Here is an 18,777-nt window from a genome sequence, read left to right on the forward strand (position 1 = left end):
TTCTCAACTATTGCACTTATCTATCGAAGTAACTTTATTGTATTAATTTACTAGTGGTTTTATGATTATTATAAGGCATTTAGCATTGAATGAAATCTAAGGCGCTTCTGACAATTTTCATTTGAGTTCCGAAAGTTCGCGAGGGGCAGTTTCATGCAAGCACACGGAGAAGTTTCCAGAGTCTAACAATTTACTTTTTTAATCAAAATTAACTTAAAATGATCATTGAAAACGTTTTGTAGCTGATTTTGTATATAAATTTCGAAATTATGGAAAATAGTATTTACTAAAAGTTCATAAATTTTTTTTTAAATAATCTTTTAGTGTTTTTTAAGTGCTTAAAAATGATGAATTTAATTGTTTTAATATATTTTCTGAATGTTTTCACCAAGATATTGTAATTTTTTTTAGTATTATAAAAATTCAAGTCTTTAAAATACTATTATAATACTGTTATACTAAAAAGGGCATGTTCTAAGGCGTTATAATGATCCAACAATGTACAGAATTGGCTTAGCATTACAAAAGACATTTCTTTCGTATAAAAATTCAAAGAAAATTGCTTAATTAATGAGAAATACACTTAGAAATCTTTGGCAATATTTTATTTTCTCTGTATGATAAATTAGTGCTCAAATTCTGTTATAAAGTTCTTGTTTGATTATATTTTTAGGTTTTAGAGTATTAGAAGACTTCAAAATAGTAATTTCAATCAATTCTAGTATCGCAAGTTTCCTATAAACACGTTTTATCTTTCTCAAAAATTGCCTCATATTTATCTTGAAATTACCCCGCAATGGGGGACTTTCACACATTCTGCCTCTCAAGTAAAATGAATTTCCCCACAATAGACTAATGAAATTAAGGGATTATTGTTATTATTTTTATTAACCCTAAACCCAATTGTAATTCACAGAATATACAAAGTTTTACTTCTGTTTATTATCTTTTTGCAAAATGGTCCCAAAATCCATTTTGCAATTTAGGGGTGAAACTGCCCCACCCTCCCCTACCAATAGCAAAAACCACTGTACATCAAGTAATTTCATTAACAACGAAATCATTTTCAATTCTACTCACAATCAAAGTTTTTGAGAAAAGGATGTACTTTATCAATTTACAAAATAACTACTACAGCATGATCTTATCCCTTAGATCGAGAAACGATGAGTTATAAAATTTTAGTTAGGGGAAATGGGGCACATTTGAATTAAGATATCTTAAAAATTGAGTTTTTCATATATTTTTAAATAAAACTGAGGCTTATCATAATGTAATCTAGCTTCACAAGTGGTTTGTAGAGATTCACGGTATTAGTTCGATTAAAAATTAGAGACAAAGCCCTATTTTACAGGTATCCCAATTCCCCCTAAATGAAAATTATGTTTGAACAATTTAAGAAAAGAAATGATTTTGGCAAAACAATTCTAAACTTCGCCACAAAATGCCCAAAAATCAAATTAGTTCATTATTTGTTTTATTCACTATGATTTTGAATCAGACAAACCCGCTGACATTCATTCTTCAATCGAATTTTTGGGACAAGACAACTTGGACATATTGTGCACTTTCAGAAAGTTTAAAAGCACAACAACAATCATTAATATCAAAATACTTCTTAACGCATTGACGTAATTTATCGCTTATCTTAAAACTGGCCAGTCATATTGGCATATATTGGGAAGCCCTGTTACTTGATAAGAAAATATCCCCTGCTTCCGATAAGATTTCGTCTCTAGGGACCCATAACATATAAGTTGTACAATCTAGTGCTCAGTACCATTTGTTTTTCGACAACCACAATGCTGCGTAAATTATTTGTATTCTTCGTGTTTGGAGTTATAGGGACTTTCTGCATGGGTAAACAGTATCCAATAAATATTTTCCAAAACATAAATATCAGCAATTAATATTATGTTTCTTACAGTTCCACAGAATCATCAAAAAGTAACGAGACATTCTGAAAATTTTATTGTTGGTGGTCAAAATGCTGTTCCTGGACAATTTCCTCATGCGGTTTCTTTGAGAAATACAAGCAATGCCCATTTTTGTGGTGGATCTATTATAACAGATCGATGGATTTTATCAGCTGCTCATTGCACAATGACGCGGACACCAGAAAACACATGGATAATTGTTGGAGCCCTACAACTTAGTACTGGTGGCACTAATGTTTATACAAATCGTATTATCAACCATCCGGATTTCTATCCCCTGGACGAAGCGGGAGATATATCACTCCTCGAGACCAGGGATACCCTTATCTTCTCATCCACGGTTTATCCTATTAACTTAAATCCACAATACATCGGACCTGGAGTTGTTACAACTGTTTCTGGATGGGGAAGAACCGGCACAAATGATCCCTTTCCTGACACTCTTCAATGGCTGAATAAAAACACAATTACTAACGAAGAGTGTTACGAGAGATTACCTGTGAATGATGCTCATATTCTTCAAGATAATATGATATGTGGATTAACACCACCAGGACAAGGCGTGTGCAGTGGGGATTCAGGGGGGGCTTTATTTATTGGAAATACGGCTATAGGTATAGCTTCCTGGGCAATATTTCCCTGTGGACAAGAATATCCTGATGTCTACACAAGAATTTCTACCTACTACAACTGGCTTCTTGTCCAAATGGAATCATAAGTAGAATAAATATATTTAAATCAAAAATATTTACAATTATTTTCTATCAGAATTTTCACTGAATTCTCTATAACCTAACGGTCTTCTTCACTGCACACTATACCAAAGAGAAAATCATTATTAGGGGAAACTGGGGCACCACCAAACACGGGGTACCACCAAACACTAATTTTTATTTCTAAACTACTTCGACTATCTCGACCATTCCTTCAGTATACAAGCATTCCTATAGTGCCTATAAATTCCTATCGGTCTTATCCTCTGAAGTCGAATATCCGATTAAAAAATCGCAGTGTTTGGGGGTACCCCGTGTTTGGTGGTGCCCCAGTTTCCCCTATTGTATTTGTCTTCAGTCAACAGCATGATTCAATCCTTGATTCGGAAACTGAGTCCTCATAAGTGCCTCGAGTTTGTTGAAAATAAAAAATTTATATATTCACAGCGAACAGACTGGGCTTTTCTACATGGTCATTGCTATTTTACGCCTTCATTGCTTTTTTGCACGTGGAAAAAATATTCAAAAAATTGCAGCACCAAAACAATTTTTCCACTAATTTGATGTTTCTTATGTTTTATAAGATAATATTCTTTGAAAAGAAAATGATATATTAGTAAAATTTCCCGATTACAAGTACCTTGAGAAAAGAGCAATTGACCGGTCAATTGCTTTTCGCTCTTGATTCGAGGTGTTTAGATTTGGAAAATTTTACTAATAAATAATTTTCTTTTCAAAGAATATTGTCTTATAAAACATAAGAAACATCACATTAGTGGAAATATTGTTTTGGTGCTGCAATTTTTTGAATATTTTTTCCACGTGTAAAAAAGCAATGAAGGCGTAAAAAAGCAATGGACATGTAGAAAAGCCCAGTCTGTTCGCTGTGATTATATCCAAATCCTAATTATGTCATCGCGGATTCTTAATTTACTGCAAAAAAATGAGAACTTTACTCATATGCTTATCGTTATTTAATTAATTTTATTTTATCAACGCAATTTTTAAAACTCTAATGCGATGACCTTATAAAAGGGTTAAAACAAAAATGGACCATAGTCAGTGGTTATTCACTTTTTGAGAATAAGGCACATTTACTCATGCTAATGTAAGACTTCAACTCTTGTCGCGATTACAACGATAGTCCTTTCCAATTTTAAAAATTGATTGGCTTTCCTCTAGTGGGGTATCGCAACCACAATTCATTACAATGTAAGGGTGAGACACGAGTAGGTTCACTTTTAGTGCTAAGGTGTTCAAGCACTGGTAGGGACATCTTATTGCCTTAGACATAGGCATTGATAGACGACTCCTTCAAAAAAGTTTAAGAAGAAGGTATCCAGAAATTTGTCGAAAAGGAAACATGATTAAGACTACATAAACTACATCACATGGAAATCTTGTAGAGACTTCCGGCGACTATGCTTCGTCAGAAACAACATGCAGAGTTTGGTTTGAACGCTTCAAAAATAATAACTTTGACGTCAATGACAAATCTCGTTCTGGATCAAACTGGAAGACTTTCTCGATGACGATGCGTGCCAGACGCAATAGGAACTTGAAAAATCATTGGGAGTGACTCAGCAAGCTATTTCAAAACGCCTAAAGGTCCTAGGAATGATTCAAAAGCAAGGAAGTAGGGTGACTTTCGAATTGAATCCAAGGGACGTCAAGTTCCGTTTTTTCACGTGTCGAGAACTGCTTTAACGACTCAAAAAGAAAGGTTTTTTTGTGTTGCATTGTAACTGGCGATGAAAAGTGGATACATTACGACAATCCGAAGCGCAAAAAAAAATCATGGAGCAAGCCCGGGCACAAAGCAGTATCGGTGGTAAAGCCGAATATTCACAATTCACGGTTCCAAGCACATGCTTTGTATTTGGTGGGATCGGGAGGGAGTAGTGTATCATGAGCTCCTAAAACCCAATGAAACCATTACAAGACAAGTCTATCGAAAAGAATTGGTGCATTTGAACCGAGCTCTGAAGCAGAAACGGCCCCAATATTATCAAGACATGAGAAAGTTATTCTGCAACATGATAACGCTCGGCCTCATGTTGCAGTCCCGGTGAAAAACTATTTGAAAACATTGAATTGGGAAATCCTACCCCACCCGCCATATTCACCGGACATTCCTCCATCTGGTTACTACTTATTCCGAACGATGACTTATGACCTGGCTGGTGTGCACTTCAAGTCCTACGAAGACACCCAGAAATGAGTTGACTCTGGGATAAAGGGAAAAGATACCTCATTCTTTCGATGAGGTAGGGTAAGTGTACCAAATTCCGGCCAGCTTGCAATTCCGGCCACATTTTTATTCCTCAAATTTCCATGAATTTTTAGTTTTTTCATATTATAGAGCTTATACTATGCAATAAAATAACAAAAATGTAACTTCGATAAACGAGAAGATGTTAAAAAGACTTTGGAAGGATTCCGGAAGGGAAAGGAACTATAAGAATGAAGGTGGCCGAAATAGGCCACCAAAGCTATATCTACATTTTTATTCATTTTAAAATGCATTAAGAATGATTTTAGAGTAAATAAAGACGGTAAACTCTTTACAAGGTTCCAAGCAACACTCTTTCAGAAGAAAGAATAAAAAAAATCAATTTGTATTTAAAATATTAACATTTCAAACTTAAGACTTTGACGCATGCATGCAACTGTGCCGAAATTTGGCACACTTACCCTATCTGTATTCTGCCTGAAAGATGGGAGAAAAGTAGCAAGCAAGGGACCATATTTTGAATGAAATAATATTTTCTAATTTACTTTAATAAAACTTGGATTTTTACAAAAAAAAAACAGCGGGAACTTTTTTGTGCCCCGAATATTTTTTTAAAGGTGTCACTATACAAGACAGTCATTGAAATAAATTTTGTATTCTGAATGATTATTCCCAATTTTGTTAAACCTATTTTTTTATACAATTTCATTTATATATAATTTTTAATTCTCTTTCAGATTTGAAAAAAAAGTCTTACTCCCCTGAAATTTTGACGCAAACTTTGCTTATCTTATAGTATTTGAATGAATTGGACAGTCATATTAATGAAATGCTTTGAAAGGCCCTGTTGCTTGATAAGAAAATGTCCCCTGCTTTCGATAAGATTTGGTGTCCAGAAACTCCTTCCATATAAATTGTAGAATCAAATTCTCAATGGTAGCATTTCTTTTTGAGTCATCACCATGTTCATTGGAATTTTTATATTCTCTGTGTTTAGCGTTTTAGGGAACTTCTGCACGGGTAAGCAATGTCTAACAAGTATAAATATTAGAATGGTACAGGTTGTAATTAATTTTGTCTTACTATCTTCTTCAGAAGCTCCAGATAATCACCAAAATATAAATAAAAATTCTGAAAATTTTATTGTTGGTGGTCAAAATGCTGCTCCTGGACAATTTCCTCATGCGGTTTCTTTGAGAAATACAAGCAATGTCCATTTCTGTGGTGGATCTATTATTACAGATCGATGGATTTTATCAGCTGCTCATTGCACAATGACGCGGACACCAGAAAACACATGGATAATTGTTGGAGCCCTACAACTTAGTACTGGTGGCACTAATGTTTATACAAATCGTATTATCAACCATCCGGATTTCTATCCCCTGGACGAAGCGGGAGATATATCACTCCTCCAGACCAGGGATACCCTTATCTTCTCATCCACGGTTTATCCGTTGGACTTAAGTCCTCAGTATATTGGACCTGACGTTGTTGCAACGGTTTGTGGATGGGGAAGAACCGGCCCAAATGATCCCTTTCCTGATACTCTTCAATGGCTCAGCAAGAGCACAATTACTAACGAAGAGTGTTACGAGAGATTACCTGGGATTGATGCAGAGATCCTTCAAGATAATATGATTTGCACATTGACACCACCAGGGCAAGGAATGTGCAGTGGAGATTCAGGAGGGGTTTTATTTATTGGAAATACGGCTATAGGAATAACTTCCTGGGGTATATGGCCCTGTGGACAGGAACACCCTGATGTCTTTACAAGAATTTCTACCTACTACAACTGGCTTCTTGTCCAAATGGAAACTTGAGTTCAATAAAAGCGCGCTTAATCTAAAAGTCTTTATACTTCACCGAGCTCCTGAAGTAGCTGCTAAGAAACAATTGAAGCTAAGTACTAATCTCTTACGATAAAGCGCGGTGTTATCGAATGAATAAGCGCTATTATTGTAAGATATAGCTTCACTTAATCTTTTATGTGAATACGAACTATTCCTTACAAAGCATAATAAGAGTTATTTTATCCTGAACACTCTTATACTGCATGGTTATAGAACTAGCAGAAGTATCATTCATTCTTTTTTCGGGAAGTTATAAGAAATTCTAGTGATTCAATAAATTTTTGCTATCTGAGGAAGTAGCCAATCTAAAGTTATAGATCTCTTAAGCAATTGACAAAAGAGATTAGATAGGCCAAAGTTCTCCTCTTATGCCTAGCACAGTAGGAATACCCATTCATTATTCGTTGTTCCCTTGTTAAGTTAATCACTAAAAGAATGTCTGTTCCCAAGTTTTTCCTGGTTTTTCTGCTTCCACTTATTGCAGGTAAGAAAAAATATATATTTTTATTTGCTAGACCTATGTATTGATTTGTAATTCCAGAATGCGCAGTTGTTCCTGAAGTTGATCCCGAGGGAAGAATCGTTGGGGGATACAGTGCAGCCCCTGGTCAATTTCCCTATCAAGTGTCTATTCAGACAGTCGATGAGATTCATAATTGTGGAGGTTCTATTGTTAGTTCTTCCTGGATTCTATCTTCGGCTTACTGTGCTCATGACAAGGAACCAGGAGTAACAACAGCTGTTGTTGGTAGTCACCTTGTAAGCCTTGGTGGCGTTCGCTATGGCCTACAAAATATTGTAGTCCATCCTGACTACAATTCTAGGCAGTTTCAGCATGATATTGGAATGATGAAAACTGATACCTTAATCATATTCACTGACTTTATCAAACCCATCAAGATTGCAACAACTGAGATTGTAACTGAAATCCCAGCAATTGCTTCTGGTTGGGGTACCTTAGCGGTCAGTACAGAGGAATAATTTTAGTCACGCGTCTGGCAAGTTGCCCTTTTCACATGGAGTTATTTGAAGCCAATTCCTAAATTGATCTCGGAATCAACTCACAGTGCTCCGAGGAAAAAATGTATTTAAACAAAAATTTAGTATATTTATCCCTTCATACGGTAAGGTATTTTTTAATACGGAAGAACTTCTCATCTTTTGGATATTTAGCGTAACGGTCGCGAGTGCAAAAAAATTCCCATATAAATTTAAATCTAAATATGAGAAAGTGGCTTCAAATTTCAGGCAACTTGCCAGGGGGTTGATTTTAGTGTTTTGAGAGTTATGCTAAATATTTATTGAATTTTAGTATCCAGGAGCTTACGCCAACAATCTTCAATACCTTCCCGTAACCATTATCGGAAATGAACTCTGCACAACTCTACACACAACTACTAACGCCGCTAAACTTCATCCTGGAGCCATGTGTGCCCAACCAATTAAGGGTACAGGAATGTGCGTAGGAGACACAGGTTCTCCACTTGTGGCTAATCTGGATAATGTGAGATATGTGCAAATTGGAGTGGTGTCTTGGGGAGTTCCCTGTGGCGCAAACTATCCCGATGTCTATACTCGTCTTTCAAGCTACATTCCATGGATTTCTGAAGTTTCTGATGCCTTTTTCATTGAAAGGGATGAACAAGTTTAGGCGTTCTGTCATCTCTTTCACAATTCTTCAAAATGTGACTTGTAAATGGCGATTGACTTTGAAAGGAAATCAGAAGAAAGCACCTTAAGAGCTTTTGTATTTAAACATTGAGCCTCTTAGAAGACAATAAAAAAATGTTGTACAAAGCATAAGCTGATTAGTCAAGGTAGAGTAATTCTTCTGTGTTCTTCTTGCTATGTGTTCTTCGAAATAAGATTCTCTGATATTATTAACTTTATGCTACATTTAAAATTGTGCAGTGAGTAAATTATATAAATTATCACTTTATTTGGATTGTACATGTACTTTTTAGTCATTGTACCTTGATAGACAAATCGACTATAATTTAGCCACCCAGAATCCGCTTCTGTTTAAGAAAAAAAACCCAGAAGAATGAAATTTATAGCCTCCCAACACATTGTTTTCGTGTCTTATCGTGCGATTCAAATGTGTTGAATTCGATTAGGTTTAAACGGCTAGATAAGCATGGAGTTTATCGTCTCAGCAAATTTATATCATTTGATTGGCCACATGTATATAAAAGCACTCTGGCTGTGGCGCGCTTTTCAGTGCTTTCATGAGAGTGATGAGAATGCGATATACGGGCTTTCTTGTGCTTTTCTTTGGCCTCTTGGCAACGTCTGTGGCACGAAGTATGAGTCGGAAGTTTTTACCAAAATAGAAATTAAAGTTCGGTTTTGTTTCTTATAGATGTACCCATAAACAAGTTGAACTACAAGGATGAATACATTGTAGGTGGTAGCAATGCATCCAGGGGACAGTTTCCCTATCAAGTGTCCCTAAGAACTCTTTCCAGTATACATTTCTGCGGAGGTGCCATTGTGGGTGATTTTTGGATACTTACAGCCGCCCATTGCATCTCAGGCCGAAGTGCAACATCTGTGAATGCTTTTGTGGGTTCTCACCTGCTTACAGACTCAATCAGATACGCCCTTGATGACCTGGTGCTCCATCCCCAATTCAATGATAATACCATGTTAAATGATGTTGGCCTTGCAAAAACTCGCGATCAAATTGTCTATTCGGCTCTGATACAGCCCATTTCTGTGGGTTCTGGCTACATCGGAGGAGCGGTTATTGCTATTGCATCGGGTTGGGGTCGTACTTCAGAAAACGGACCTACTCCTAATACACTGCAATGGGTTAATTTGGGTACATTGACCAACGATGAGTGCAAAGCCCGACTTCCACCGGCCAATGCTGATCTAATCTTTGATAGTACCATCTGCACCTTTACCCGTACTGATGAGGGTATCTGCTACGGAGATGCCGGTGGACCTCTAAACTTGGCAAATTCTGTTATTGGAATAGTTTCTTGGGGTAAATCTTACAATACTGAAAAATTATTTGAGCAATTTACAATGTCTCCTACATTTTAGGAGTCCGGTGTGCCATGTCCTACCCGGATGTCTACACTAGAGTCTCCTCCCATCGATCCTGGATCCTCCAGACCATGAGTAACTGAAAAAGGACTAGGCAGCAGAGCGTTTGATTTCAAAGTGACCTTAAAAATTTCTAAATTCGTTTAAATTTATAAATAATATTGAGTGAATAATTTTGTATTTTTCTACTGTATAAATAAATTGATTTGATACTCGATCGTAATGCGTTATTCATCTATCTCTGAGGGTATACCCATCTTCCAATGAAAAAAACTTTCATGCATAAGATTGAGGCATAGCCTGTCCGTGTGTAGACATGGCTAAAGTTAATTGTTTAAGAGGTATTTAAAGACATCATTTAACTTTGCTCGAAAAATAATATTAGGACGAATCGATTAGGATGATAACTATCTTAGATTTGTTGGCGATCCTCAGAATAAAACTGTGTAAAGGTTCTTCCGCGTCGTCAGTTCTATTTTTCGTGACCGTATAGGGTTGGAGCATTACTTATGGCCTGGTTCATACTTACGGTCTTCTCAATCAAGTTTTGTCGCCAGAAGTCCCTACTTATGGCTTCCTCGCGGAAATCATTTTGCAACAAAACTTGATTGGGAAGACCGTAAGTATGAACCAGGCCATAAGTAATGCCCCAACCCTATACGGTCACGAAAAATTGAACTGACGACACGGAAAAACCTTTACACAGTCTTATTCTGGAGATCGCCAAAAAAAACCAAGGATAGCTATCCTAATCGATTCGTCCTAATATTATTTTTCGAGCAAAGTTAATGATGTCTTTAAATACCTCTTGAACAATTAATTTTGGCCAGATTCTTCGACCTTTAAAGATTAAATTCCAATAAATATCTTTTAAGCACTTTTTCTGTGAAAGCATTTCAAATGGTTTAATTTTAGAAAATCATCACTCAAACCATAGGACATTCCCAGGGAAAACCAGAACAATGCGCAATTGACTGTAAAATTAAATATCAGATGAGAAAAGCTTGATAGAGTTGCATCACACGGACCATTGATGTTCACAGCCCCACTGGGTGTTAAATTTGTGGTATTATCAGATAAAATGCTGATAAAATTGTGGGAATTTGAGTTTGGATTTTCCTTGGGTCTTGTGCCACCATCGCACCGTTTTATTGCTGGGAATAATTTGATTTGAATAAATCTCAAAATTGATACCATGATACCTTATCGCAAAGGCCGTTATTGCTTTTCTGATTTTCTATTTCTGAATGGATGAATATTGTGGTTTCGCCAGGCTTTTTGGCGTCAGACAAATTAAATTTTCATGTTAGCAATTAATTGCAAAATCACGTTAGACATCTTTACTTCTTGTACAACTTTCTTGAAAGCCCCAGCTGATAAGGTTCCCACGCCAATGATAAAAGTGCTTTGGAATCACGCAATAAGCAGCAAAAGGGTTCTTTTTGTGCGTGAAAGATGTTCAAAGTAGCATTATTGTTGGCTGTTGTAGTTGCAGGAGTGTCGGCTCGAAACCTACAGAGAATTGTTGGTGGTCAGGATGCTAAAGCTGATGAGGGAAGATATCAGGTATCCCTGAGAACTCTAATGAATCAGCATTTCTGCGGAGGAGCAATTCTCACGGGAACTTGGATTGTCACTGCTGGACATTGCACACTTGGCAAGAAGCCCAAAGAATTTCAAGCCGCGGTGGGATCTCTCTCAGTCAATGGAGGACTTAGTCATCGGGTGGGCTATGTCTTTAGACATCCCAATTTTGATGCTCATACCTTGACAGATGACATAGCATTGCTGAAGACTGATACATCCATCATCTTCAATGACTTTGTCCAGCCAGCTCTACTCAGTGAGAGATTTATTCCAGAAGGTGTTGAGGCATTGCTGACTGGTTGGGGTCAGCAGGTGTACCCAGGCAGCGTGTCTCGTACACTCCAGGCACTCCCAATGGTCACAATGTCTAATGAGGAATGCATCGAGAGGCACAGCGAGGATATCTATTCTCCTCCCATCCGACAGGGCAATATCTGCGCTATCCGGGAGAATGCTGGAGCCTGCATGGGTGATTCTGGATCTCCGTTGATTCTGGGCAATGAACTCGTGGGCATTGTTAGCTGGGGAGTTCCATGTGCCAAAAACTTCGGAGATGTCTTCACAAGGATATCATCCTATCGAAGTTGGATAATTGAATCAATTAATGGAAGAGACGAATGAACAGTGAAAATATTAAATTTGAGTTTTCCATCGATATATACAATTAAATTTGTATCTCAATGATTCTATCGCCGACTTCCTTCCTGGCGGAATTCTTTGAAGTAAAGTGCGTCGTTCACTCAATATAAAACTAAGATTTTTATCACTATCCGCTGTATTACAGTAGATTTAATTAAAATGCAAGCAACTTAAAAGGGACAATATAAAAAATTCTCAAGAAGTTTTATCAACTTGAAGGTTTAAACATTTATTTTACTTTATAAAAGTGGTGTGAAGAGTGAAAGTGAAAATGATTAAGTGTTAGAATTTGTGTCAAATTACATAGTAAAAATTAAATTGAATTATTGCACAAATTTCAATCTCGTTCACTGTTTCTGTGGTCTATTAGTCAAACGGTAGGAAATGTGGACTTTGGGTTTTCAAATTCTTTCCATAAATCGATGTGAATTAAGCTGTCTATACTCTAGGAAAAATTTTCATCAATATTCGCAATCAATATCTAACATGGATGAAAATCGTCTACACATTAACAAAATATATGGACATAACTTTGGAATATTGAAGAAAATATTGAAGAAGAAGTGTGTAGGCAATTTCTTCAATATTCGTTTCAATATAGATGGTTTTTCATCCATATTGTATTTCAATATTGTTTACCCCTACACACTGAGACAAATTACTTCAATATAATTCTTCTATAATATTATTGAAGCGGAATATGGAAGAAAAGGAAGAAATATTGAAGAAAATCTTCCTTATCATAATTCCATAACTTCAGTTTTCACGTAAATTCGATAATTTTCTGCTGCAGAACATTTGATAATTATTTAGTGAAGTACATTGGGATGTATTCAGTGAATTTTGATGAAAGTTAAAAAAATAGGAGAAAAGGTATCCGATCCAGTTTTGAAGAAAGACACATCCCACTAAGGTTTTCACTCTTCTGGATTACAGGATTCTTCTGCTCCTGAACACTTTTCTAAAAACTATTTTTTTTGCACAAACATCAAAAATTGTTTATCAAAACAAAGTTTGAGGTTATGTTTCAATGTTTCGAAGTTCTGAAAAACTTCATTGTCGCCCGGATATGTGTCGGATCATTTTGAAAATTGGAATATGATATCACAGTATTAAACAACTCTTCAGTGATGCACAGGAGGGATTACTACCAATAATTTAAAAAAAAAATGAGAGAAAACTTCTAGTAAAATTTGGTTGAATATCACTATGAACAACGCGAACAACATCTCTAGAAAACACTCCTCCTTCGTACTTTTAGAATATTTTCCACTAATATTCACTAAACACTATCCCAATGAACTTCAATAAACACTTTCTATGCTTTTCCAACAGCTAAACTACTACAACTAGGATACTCGAGAAATGAAACAAAATGTCAACATTGAAATAAATTGGTTCCTGTATGTAGGCATTTTCTTCAATAATTCTCTTCAATAATTGAAGTTTTTTATCAATTATTATTGAAGGCCCACCTATCCATATTTTCCCTAGTGTATAAACAAAGCAGTATTTTTCTTTCCATTTCTCTGTAACTCCTCCAGAGATAACTTATTTCGGGGAATTCGAGCCAATCTGGACAGGAAAACCACGAGGAACTCAGTCAGAGAGCCCATACTTTTTTCAGGAAACTCTCGAGGAACCCTTACATTTTTAGGGAAACCTCCGGGAACTCGGGGAACCCTTACAATTTTCAGGAAGCTCACGAGAAACCCCTATAGATTTTCAGGAAGCCCGGGAAACCCATACAATTTTCACGGAACACATGAAGAACCCATATATTTTTTTCAGGGAACCCGAGGAATCCATTTTTTTTTTTTGGAAAACCAGAAACTCGCGCCATTCTAATATCTGCTTCATACCTAAGGCTCAGCCATATAGCTTAACTTCTCTAATTTCTTATCATTCAAATTTTTCATAAACTTTTGACTTCGAATTGCATAGTTAAAGGAAAATAATTTAATAGATTCTAAAGAACCAAGTCAATTTTTTGTTCTTTAACATTTTGAGACCTTTCGGAACTAGGCTAAACCTCTAGTCTGAAGACAGTCTAATTGCTTATGAATAACCCCCCAATCCTCAAAAATTACTCTTACTCAAATATGACTGGTTTTTGGTGTACAAGAAATGGTCAAAAAGATTACTCCTATTTGGAATCTTAAAAATTAGACGTATTCGCGTCGTATTTTGGTCACAGCATTACTCAAGATTGAATTAGTAGTATTATCGTTATTTTACGGTTCTAAAGTTTACTCTGCCATGCGGTAACAAAAGCGACTCCAAACGACGGTCTTTTTCCGTAGAAAAAATGACGCGCCAAAAATAATGCTTTTGGCGTCCTTCCCTACCGCATAGATACGAAATCGACGTACGCACTTTGAAAGAAGACATTAAGGATACTTCACAACTTTGTATTGCACTACCACCATAGACACTATTTTCTCAACAATTCAGCACATTTTCTGTCGTTTTCTATTACGTTCTACGTAAATTTTTCTATTTTTCCCCTAATTCACTACTCGCATTTGCGAAGATTTTTGACATTCGACTATTGCTGAATGAGGCATCCGACATGTTGAAAATTTTCCAACTGAATAGCAACAACACAAAAATTTTTTTTTTTAATTTTCACTAAATAGGTCTTTTCGACACTAAATTTTAATCGCAGGACACTACAGAAACTGGAGCAAACTTCTGAACCACAAAATTTCATTTTACAGAAAAATGTTTGTGTATTTATCATGAAAAAAATTGCCTAATTTTTACTTAATTCCTGTCGGCACTGTACTTTTTCGAATCACAACACACATCTCTACCGGGGGAGCTTTTCCTCCCAATGCACACTATAATATTGTTGAGAAAACACACGAAAATATCAATTACTTTGCGAATTTACAGAACTGAATAGTTCTATTTGCCATTTGATAAGTTAAATTACCCCTCAGATATACCCAGTGAGGGAAAGATTTTTTATAGGAACACTGGAAGTTACTGGAAATCGGCGTCATATTTTAGTCGTAGGCGGGTAATTTCAGAGTTATTCTAACGCCAAATGACTTCCGTAATTACCGTCATATTATTCCCCACTTACTGTTATTCGACTCTCTGACGACCGTTATAGAAACCGATTTTGGAATCCAGAATACATACATCCAACGGTAATCTTACTCCAAATTGCTATTTGGGCCATTGAACCTATCTATTTTTTTCTAATTTATAAGAGGGGCTTCAACAATATCTTGTAGCGTTTTCTTAGGGTTAAAAGTTAAAACCCTCTAAAATAATTATTTTCTCAACAAATAGTTTATAAAAGTGGTTTTATGTGAGAGGTCTCAGAGTTCTGAAGTGTAAATGGTTTTCAGTTGATAATAAATTTTTTAAATAAATGTAAAATTTAATTTTTAATTTGTAATTAAAAATCTGTTATGTAAAATTATTATAATAATAATAATGGCATAATGTTCCATAGAGGAGCTTAGGATTTGTCGCAAGGGGAGTTTGAAACATTCATTATTAAATTCTGTTCTCTGTCTCTTTAGGTAATTAATTTAATAGGTAATTCAGGTAAAAAAACGGTCTATTACAGTGTTTTTTTGACATTCATTATAATTATTGTCTTATACAGGGATAGGGTTGGCGGTTCCATGCCTCGTGGAATCAAGTGCAGTGAACCTCTCTGGGTGCAATTCGAACACATTTATCGGAAAAAATCCTGGTGATCTAAAGGGGATTCGAACCCGGGATACTTGCACCATAGACCTAGTGCTCTACCACCTGACCCATTAAGCCAAATGGTAGCCGATAAATACAATACAGTACAATACATTGAGTGCGCTGTTATATAAAATTGCTCCATTAAATATAATATATTGACGAAAAAAAATTGTGAAATGCTCGATTTTTTGAGTTTAATTTCACTGCGATTTATTTTATATTAGTAGTATAAGCTAGTAGATTATAAGCTAGTAGGGGAGACTGGGGAAAAATTAGTCAGTAATGGTATTACGTATTGGGGTTTTATAGTTTATCTTAGAAGAATATTGAGGAAACTATAATTTTATCAGAGTAAACAAATCACTTTCTATGCTTTCAAATATTTATTAACCTGATACAAACATTTTTTGTGAATTATACGTAACGAAAAATTTCATGTGCTAACTATTTTTTCCCCAATCTGCCTTAATAAAAAAAAAAGATTTGTAAGAATGTACTAGATTTTTCATTTGACCTTAAGAATTTTTTGAACCTCAATGGCCTGGGTCTGGAAAAATCAAATACATTTTAACACTAGTTTCAAACTGTATATTTAGATTAGTTCTCTAATATTCCTGAATCCTAAATTACAAAAAATAGAGCATCTTAAAATCCAATGGATCATTTGCTCTTAATGCTTGATGCCTAAATAAGCAAATAGAGAAATTTAGTAATATAACTATAAATCTAAGGTCAACTCTGAACAAGATTTAGCGACCTTCTAAATTAAAGGTATGGGTTGGACTGACCTTACCTTCACCAAAAAATACTATGATTGTGAAGAATCTCACATGTTAGCTGACTATTGAAATCAATTAAACAAAGGATCAAAGCTCTTCTTTATTTACAACAAATTCAATCGAATCATATCTAGGGTGGAAACTGCTCTATCATTTGCCACAAGAACACGATAAGTGTAGGCTTTGGCATCCATATTATGCTGTGCAATAATTAGACCAGCACCCCTTTGACCTTTTATGAAGACTGCCATGGATATCTCAGATACCCCCATGGAGGTCATAGGATTCCTGGAAATCAATAGACAAATCATATTATCCAGTGAGACAACAAAATCCCGAGTTCGATTCAAAAATAATATGGAAGAGAACTCCGAAAAAATTAATCGTTTTACCTTGAGTCGAAGAATTCAGGAAAAGTTCAGGGATTGGGATAGGACAGGTCAAGTGGACAAAGCTGTTGATGCTGTTAAAAATTCTCGAAGCCACCTCCCAAGGTACGGTGAATGCTGGAATGTCCTCGTAAATGGTCTGTATCAGCAAGGAAAATTTCCAGAAGCTGCCATTGAAGCAGCTACAGGGAATTTCAGAGATGCAACTTCCTGGACACGAACTATTGACCAAACTCTTCAGCAAAATGTAGGTAGGGAAGCCCACGAAAAAATCTCCAAAGCTTCAAGATATTTGCTTGAAGAGAATAAGACCAGTGGAAAAGTAAATGAAGGACCCTGTGAGACTTTCAACAAGCTCCATGATCCGAACAAAGAAGAGGAAGTGCTTAATCCTTTGGAGAGGAAAAGAATGCTTATTCTCAAGAGAGCTACTGACCAGAAATACTTGCAGCAAATTTCTCAAGATGTGGAGTTCATTGAGTACCTTCTGAAGGACAAAAAGCTGGATATTAAAGACAGGAGAAGTCCTCAACACACGAAAGAAGCCAATAAAAAGGTCCATTTAGTGCTAAAGGACACCCTCAAAAAGTGTGATTCGTGGAAATGGCAGATGCATCAAAGAACACCTCTCTATTATCACCAAGCACAGAGATTCCTCACAACCAATGCCAAAATGAGAGCCATTGACATTCTCCAGAAGCAATTGCAGGTGATAAATCGTGTAAAAGCAAAAAGAATAGCAGCAAAGATGGTAACAAAAGTGAATGAGACACCAAGGAAATTGCAGAAGTACATAGAAGATGTCGTTTATCCATTTTATTCGGGAATACCGGAGAAATCATTTCCGGGCATGGGAGAGTTTGTTGAGAATGTGCTAGAGGCAGCTGGTCAGGCATACATACGGAATTTGATTGAAGAGGAAATTGCAGGTGGGAAGAATGCAGACATGTACCATCTACTAAAAATCCCTACAAAGCCCTCAAAGGTGACAAACTTGCTGGATTTCACGTACAAAAGGAGAATCAAAAAGCTCGAGAATCTATTGCTCTTTGCACGACATCCTCTTGAGACAGCCATCATCACCTATCACATCTATAAAATTATGATCATGAGGCTTCCGGAATATCTTCCCCAAGCCAAAAAGCAAATTCATAATCTCACAGACGCCTCAAAGGAAGCGGGAAGTCCATCTTGGTGCTTTCTCAGCAGCATGGCTTCCGCTAATTTAGAGTACGTCCAGTTAAATTTTCAAGAAACGGAAGTTCAACTTCTCGAGGCATTGGAAATTATTGAAATGTTTCCAAAAAATTTCACAGAAAAATCCAAAAAAATTCTGAGACAATGCCACAGAAATCTTCTCAGAGAAATGATCTCCAAGTGTTCTGGAGTGTAGAGAGCATTCTAAACATCCTTAATTTATCGCTCCATAGAGAATGGGGATACAAGCATACAGAAGTTTGAGATTAAAATGCAGGGATCTAGAATTCTAATTAAGTGAGTACAATCATCTCACACCCAATTTTACACAGAAGACTAATAGGGATGCATGTTCTTGCAGATTGCTCTTGCGCTGCAACTCCTGACAACTTTCCATCGTGTCTCCAATAAATATTCGCAAATTACTTGTTCTAGGGAATTCACTTGATTGAGAAATTTTCCTTTTGATGTAAATTGAGAGAGAATGTATGACAAATTGTTGAAAATGCAATATATTTTTTAAATAGGAAATATGCTCACGTTTCCCAATTTCAAAAGAGTTCCCTTCATCTACCATTTTCTGTTATAACCAGAAATAATTAGTTTACAAAATAATTTTAATATTTACTTAAATTAATCATATTGATGCATTAATTTATTATCGATTTAACCTGTTTAA

General features: G+C 36.0%; 5 protein-coding genes across 5 annotated transcripts; all 5 read left to right on the forward strand.

Annotated features, from left to right (window-relative positions):
- Positions 1–1,784: 1,784 nt before the first annotated feature.
- Positions 1,785–2,682, forward strand: LOC129803257 (chymotrypsin-2-like). The gene is made up of 2 exons (XM_055849707.1): positions 1,785–1,860; positions 1,928–2,682. Exons 1-2 carry the CDS (start codon positions 1,803–1,805, stop codon positions 2,653–2,655), a joined length of 786 nt encoding a protein of 261 aa, XP_055705682.1. The 5' UTR covers positions 1,785–1,802; the 3' UTR covers positions 2,656–2,682.
- Positions 2,683–5,935: 3,253 nt separating this feature from the next.
- LOC129800290 (chymotrypsin-1-like) lies at positions 5,936–6,709 on the forward strand. Its single transcript, XM_055844569.1, has one exon. The coding sequence runs from the start codon at positions 5,936–5,938 to the stop codon at positions 6,707–6,709; it is 774 nt and encodes a 257-aa protein (XP_055700544.1).
- A 465-nt stretch (positions 6,710–7,174) lies between these two features.
- LOC129800291 (chymotrypsin-2-like) lies at positions 7,175–8,526 on the forward strand. Its single transcript, XM_055844570.1, has 3 exons — positions 7,175–7,223; positions 7,281–7,702; positions 8,052–8,526. Exons 1-3 carry the CDS (start codon positions 7,175–7,177, stop codon positions 8,388–8,390), a joined length of 810 nt encoding a protein of 269 aa, XP_055700545.1. The 3' UTR covers positions 8,391–8,526.
- A 438-nt stretch (positions 8,527–8,964) lies between these two features.
- On the forward strand, positions 8,965–10,010 carry LOC129803253 (chymotrypsin-2-like). The gene is made up of 3 exons (XM_055849703.1): positions 8,965–9,043; positions 9,102–9,731; positions 9,791–10,010. The coding sequence occupies exons 1-3, from the start codon at positions 8,968–8,970 to the stop codon at positions 9,874–9,876; spliced, it is 792 nt and encodes a 263-aa protein (XP_055705678.1). The 5' UTR covers positions 8,965–8,967; the 3' UTR covers positions 9,877–10,010.
- A 1,215-nt stretch (positions 10,011–11,225) lies between these two features.
- On the forward strand, positions 11,226–12,354 carry LOC129803260 (chymotrypsin-2-like). Its single transcript, XM_055849709.1, has one exon. It carries the CDS (start codon positions 11,249–11,251, stop codon positions 11,999–12,001), a length of 753 nt encoding a protein of 250 aa, XP_055705684.1. The 5' UTR covers positions 11,226–11,248; the 3' UTR covers positions 12,002–12,354.
- The last annotated feature ends 6,423 nt before the right edge of the window (positions 12,355–18,777 follow it).

This window comes from Phlebotomus papatasi, chromosome 2 (assembly GCF_024763615.1).
Source record: "Phlebotomus papatasi isolate M1 chromosome 2, Ppap_2.1, whole genome shotgun sequence".
NCBI lineage: Eukaryota > Metazoa > Arthropoda > Insecta > Diptera > Psychodidae > Phlebotomus > Phlebotomus papatasi.

What these genes read in the sequence shown, in the direction of transcription:
- LOC129800291 (XM_055844570.1), top strand. Translation starts at nt 7,175, where the DNA reads ATGTCTGTTCCCAAGTTTTTCCTGGTTTTTCTGCTTCCACTTATTGCA. An exon ending in TCTGCTTCCACTTATTGCAG is followed by an intron (nt 7,224 to 7,280) that starts GTAAGAAAAAAT and finishes TTGTAATTCCAG; the next exon opens with AATGCGCAGTTGTTCCTGAA. An exon ending in CTGGTTGGGGTACCTTAGCG is followed by an intron (nt 7,703 to 8,051) that starts GTCAGTACAGAG and finishes ATTGAATTTTAG; the next exon opens with TATCCAGGAGCTTACGCCAA.
- LOC129800290 (XM_055844569.1), top strand. Translation starts at nt 5,936, where the DNA reads ATGGTACAGGTTGTAATTAATTTTGTCTTACTATCTTCTTCAGAAGCT.
- LOC129803253 (XM_055849703.1), top strand. Translation starts at nt 8,968, where the DNA reads ATGAGAGTGATGAGAATGCGATATACGGGCTTTCTTGTGCTTTTCTTT. An exon ending in GGCAACGTCTGTGGCACGAA is followed by an intron (nt 9,044 to 9,101) that starts GTATGAGTCGGA and finishes TGTTTCTTATAG; the next exon opens with ATGTACCCATAAACAAGTTG. An exon ending in TATTGGAATAGTTTCTTGGG is followed by an intron (nt 9,732 to 9,790) that starts GTAAATCTTACA and finishes CCTACATTTTAG; the next exon opens with GAGTCCGGTGTGCCATGTCC.
- LOC129803260 (XM_055849709.1), top strand. Translation starts at nt 11,249, where the DNA reads ATGTTCAAAGTAGCATTATTGTTGGCTGTTGTAGTTGCAGGAGTGTCG.
- LOC129803257 (XM_055849707.1), top strand. Translation starts at nt 1,803, where the DNA reads ATGCTGCGTAAATTATTTGTATTCTTCGTGTTTGGAGTTATAGGGACT. An exon ending in TATAGGGACTTTCTGCATGG is followed by an intron (nt 1,861 to 1,927) that starts GTAAACAGTATC and finishes TGTTTCTTACAG; the next exon opens with TTCCACAGAATCATCAAAAA.